The 4,942-nt window shown below is 50.8% G+C and overlaps 1 protein-coding gene across 1 annotated transcript in view; it reads right to left on the bottom strand.

The window, feature by feature from the left end:
- SLCO2A1 (solute carrier organic anion transporter family member 2A1) overlaps nucleotides 1–4,942 on the bottom strand; it is a 74,954-nt gene that overhangs the window by 29,076 nt on the left and 40,936 nt on the right. Inside the window, exon 3 of the mRNA XM_007457556.1 lies at nucleotides 3,079–3,241. Coding sequence (XP_007457618.1) covers nucleotides 3,079–3,241 — 163 coding nt within the window. The remainder of the gene's footprint in view (nucleotides 1–3,078; nucleotides 3,242–4,942) is intronic.

Raw genomic sequence — 4,942 nt, 5'->3', positions numbered from 1 at the left:
GGAAAGAGTCAGCAGTCAACACATGATAATAGGTCTGGGGGTCATTGCTCATGAGGAGGGGATTTCAAATACCACATCAAGGGCAGGCAAAGAGAAATGTGCTGAACAGCTAACATGGGCGAAGCACTTTACCTATACTATGTAGTTTTAATTTTGCCCTCAGAACACACTGAAAGTGGAGGTATTATTGTTCCCATTTTACAGATGAAGAAACTGAGGTTCAGAAAGATGAACAGCAGCTTACCTAAGCAGACTTAGCACCTAAATGGCTGAGCTGGGATTTGAATGTCTATGCTCTCTCTACCCAGCATACCAGGTGGCTCCAACTTAAGGGTCTGGGAATAGAGCAGAACAGCAGCCTAAGCCTCAACCAAGAGAAATCCTATGCCTCACATGCAAAGGCACAGCAAGGACTATACCAAGGGAGGGGCCCCGCTCCGGCTAGAGCAGAGGACAGCTGTACGGTGAGGACCAGGAAGAAGCTGCCTTCAAATGCCCGCAGGACGCCCAGCGCATTGGCTGTGAGCTGTCAGACTCTCCAGAGGAAGCAGGCGCTTCCTCATTTGGGACCCTAGTTACCCAGCATATTACATGTATTGTTCCCAGCACCGCTTGTTATAAAAGCCGCCGCTTAATGGTTACTGCATGTGCCAGCCCCTTGGCTAAATTCAGAGAATGCATCCTTCGGCCCTCGCAGCCCTGCGAGGGAGGGTCCATTTTATACAGGTAGGAACTGAGACTCAGCTGCGGAGGAAGTGGCCCAAGGCCATGCTGTTTGGGAGTTTCAAAGCCCAGCTTCAGACCCCGGACCGTCCAGATTCATGACGTGATTCAGGGTGGCGCGTTTAATGAAATTTGTGTGTGCCTGATGGCCCTGCATAATTTAAAACTTAAGTTCCCATAGGAATACATTTGAAGTAAGAGTCGTATTTCAAACCTTTCCCACGAAGTGAGATTTTATGAATATTTTTGTTTGCACATATTAGCATAGCACATGCCCCCGCTGTACTGGCACCCACAGCTCCAGCTAGATCCCAAGGATGAGGCTCCTGGGCCAAAGTCCTCCTTATCCCAACCCCCTGGCACTGGGAAGATGCCCTGAAGGTAGCCCAGCCCTGAGCACTTGCAGCTGCTGCTCTGATCCCAGCCAGCGTAAAGGAGACTGTGTCCTATTGTTGCAAATAGAATTTACAGAATCGAAAAACAACGACGCTCACGCTCCTGGACAGCGATTCCTCCCTGCAGACTGGCAGGCAAGCTGTGGTCCTTCTCACAGTCCCCTTCTTCCCTCTCTCAGTGGAGGTGGGCTAAGAGCACTGAGGCAGAGAGTTTGCCTCAGAGCAGGGAGGATGGTGGTGGAAAGGACCCAAGACGCCCGCCCATCCCTAACAAGGAGCAGAGTGATTGCTTTCAGAGGCCCACAGGTCTCCAGCCACTCTCTGTGGTGGCTGCTCTGCGTGATGCAAATGCCCTTGGTATTCGGCCCAGGCTGGGGGAGCCAGCCCCCAGGCTAAGCAGGCCATGGTGTGTGGCGCCTGGCAGGATGCCCTCCCCGAAGCCTGGCCCCAGCACCCCAGGTTCCCTTGCTGATTTCATTAGCCCAGTCTTCATGCTGACAGGAAAGGGCAGGGACCATGTGTCTGGAGCAGGCTTGGCACATGGCTCTCTGAGGTGGCCAGCAACTCCTGGCTCTCCTTCAGAGCTGGCCTCAGACCCCTTGTCTAGACCGAGGGGGAGAAAGAGCTTAGACCCCTAAGCTTGGGTCTGTCTTCCTCCTGGGCCTATTTGAAGCAAGACTCAGGCTTAAAGAGTCCAGATAGATCCAAGGCCACAGTGAATTTATGGTAATCACCAGTGATCAGTTCACTGGTGATTCCCAACCCAACAAACATTTCATCATCACACATCGCTGTTCCTCCATTCTTTTTCCATTCCAGCTACCCACCTCCCCATTGTAGGTCTCACAGCCTATAAAGCATTCCCGTTTGGCATTCTAAGCGACTCCCCTCTTGGATCTGATCTGCATATATGACTAAGAACAAGCCTGGTATTTAAGCAAACAGGAATCAGTTATCCCCTCAGTGCATCCCCGGGTGGCCCGTCTATCCTCAGACATCTTCAACTCCAATACAGCAGACCGAGAATAAGCATTTAGGGACTGGGCCTCTCACTTGCTGCTCCTCACAAAACCACTGCCACATACAATATCCCTTAAAATAAGTGCAAATTGATCCCACGCCAATACATTATCATAAAATTAGCTCCAAAGCAGTGATGTTCCCAGGGTGCCAAGTAAATGCAAATACAAAACCACCCTTGGGGCTATTTCCTACCCAGACCACACAAAATTTCCACAGGGAGGAAAAAAAATCCCACTGCCAATGACCACACCATCAAATATTACAGAACATAAAGGAAACACACCACCATAAACAAGAGCAAGCAGACACGGAACGTGGGAGGATTAGCAATCTCAAAATTTGCGCTAATAAAACAATCCAAAAAGGACTATAAAATAAATACATTTAAAATAGTTGAAGAAACTAAAATGAAAATAGAAATCATAAGGAAATACCAAGAAACCATGAAAATAGGGCAGATAGATTTGAAAAACTATTTGAAAATAATGCTAAAGGATGTACTTCAGGAAAAAGGAAGTTAAATCAACAAGGGTGGGTGAAATGCAAGAAGCAATGGTGAGCAAAGAAACCAGTAAACTTGTGGGTAAATATAAATAAGTACTGAACTATTTATAAATAACAACTGTATTAATAATGAGCACTGGGAGGAGGGTAAAGACAGGCAGCGCTAAAATATAGTCAACAATAACATGGAAGATGGGAGAGGATGGTGGGCATCCAAACATCCCAGGATCCCACCAAAAGCACAGGAGGATTGAGTGGGTATCTCACAAAGTTGGTTGGGGCGCTTCTGGGGCAATGGATACCACTCTGGGCTATGCTGTCCTCTCCCACCAGAAAGTTTCCTCGGCTTTTCTCCCCAGAGCGTATCTGAAAGTCAGAACCTACAGAATCATGTACCCTCATCCCCTTGAAGCAAGAGTGGGAGGCCACTTACCCATGCTGGTCACGGTGTATTGGTAAGGTTCTGAGAGGAAGTGTGGGAGGGTGAGCACAAAGGCCCCCGAAGCCAGGAGGAGACCCCCCATGCCGATCAGCCGCGGACGGTGCACCCGGCTGCCAAAGTAGCTGACAAAGATGATGAGGATGGCATTGCTGATCTGCAGGGAGAGCAGAGGAGCCAAGTGAGACCAGAGGCTCTGTCCTCACCCACCCACAGAGTGGACCTGACTGTCACAGCAGAGAGGCAAGAAGCTGCCTGGTGTCACCCAAGGGCCCCAAGCAGAGCTGTGGTGCCAGCTTTGCCGGGAGGGCCAAGCATGCAGTTTCAGCTTTCCCCTGTTGTCAAAAACCCTTCCCGGCCTCAGCCTTCTAGACCAGACCAAGAGAAGTATCTAGAGACCATGGGAAGCTCAACCATTAGGACCAAAGCTTTTGGGGCCAAATTCAAGAAAGCTTCCTATTCTGGCTGGCTCCTAGGAAAAGTACGTGTTCCCTAACTAAACTCCCTAAGGACTCTGACTTCATAGTCAGAATAACCACCAAGCAACCTTCACTATCTCGTTTCATCATGCAACAAGTCGCATTTTTGCAGACGACACAATTGGGGCTCAGAATATTAAGTAACTTGCCATGTCCATGAGGTCAGGAGGCGGCTCAAACAAGGACTGCCTGAGTTTAAAGTGCCCCGTCTTAACTACAGTGGTCTATTGCCCCTTGGAGAAGGGAGTTTCTGCCCCAGCAGCTCTGCTCCTAATCGGCTCTGGCCCTCCCTCGGTTGGCTTCCACCTCTGTGAATGACGGATGAGGACTAAAGCGCCCTAAGTCCCTTCCCGGGTGGAAACACCAGTAACTCATGTTCCTGGTGCTCCCTGGAAAGCGTTCTCTCTGAGCCCCACCCAGAGCCAAAGAGGGGAACCGAAGGCCCCAGCTTGGGGAGCAGGGTCTTAAATGGTAAAAGGGGTGCTGGCAGATCTTCTGACCTCAACTCTATCCAAAGAGATGGTCCTCTGCCCCAGAAGGTGAGTTCACCTGAACCAGAGGAGCCCTGGATGTCAGCACTCATAGCCCCTGCCCTGTCCACACCACAGTCTCCTTCCAGCTGTTAAAGCAGGTGTCCCTGTCTCAGGAAATAGGGACCAGAGTCTTGGTATGTGGCTCTTGCCGAGATTGCCAATGACCTCCTCATTGCCAAGTCCGCTGGCCAATTCTCAGTTCTCTTCTCACTTGATCTCTCAGCACCATTTGATTCAGCTGACCATTTCTGCCTTCCCGAAACACTCCTTTGGCTAAGTTTCCGTGACACCACGTTCTCCTAGTTTGCTGCCCCTGGTTGCTCCTTCTCAGTCTTCTTGGCTGGTTCCTCTTCACCTCCCTGATCTCTCAACTCTCAGAGCTCAGTCCCCATACCTCTGCTCTTGTCTTGGGGAGCTCAGCCAGTCCCATGCCTTTCCTTGTTCTGTATGCGCTTCCGATTCCCACAGGCCCGGCGCATCCCAGAGCTCATTCTTCACCTTCCACCTGAAACCTGGTGCCCCCCTCCCCAGTCCTCCTCCTCTCGGTAGACGGCACCTCATCCTGTGAGTGGCTCAAGCAAAACGTCTGCGCATCATCCTCGACTGCCCTTTCACACCGACATCCAACCACCAGCAAATCCCATTGGCTGGGCCTTCAATGGAAACCAACCACTTCTCACCACCTCCACCACTACCACCTGGTCTCAGCCACTATGGCACCCTGTCTGAGCTTTGCCTTCTACCCACCGCCACTCTTGCCTCAGAGCCCTCTATTCTCCTAGCGGCCAGAGTGGTCCTTCTGAAATGTCAGACAGTGTTCCCTCTGCCCAAATCCGATACGCGGAA

The sequence above is a fragment of the Lipotes vexillifer genome, unplaced genomic scaffold (genome assembly GCF_000442215.2).
Source record: "Lipotes vexillifer unplaced genomic scaffold, Lipotes_vexillifer_v1.1 scaffold86, whole genome shotgun sequence".
NCBI classification, from domain to species: Eukaryota; Metazoa; Chordata; class Mammalia; order Artiodactyla; family Lipotidae; genus Lipotes; species Lipotes vexillifer.
The sequence above is the reverse complement of the archived record's forward strand: the minus strand, read 5'-3'. Positions and strand labels throughout refer to the sequence as shown.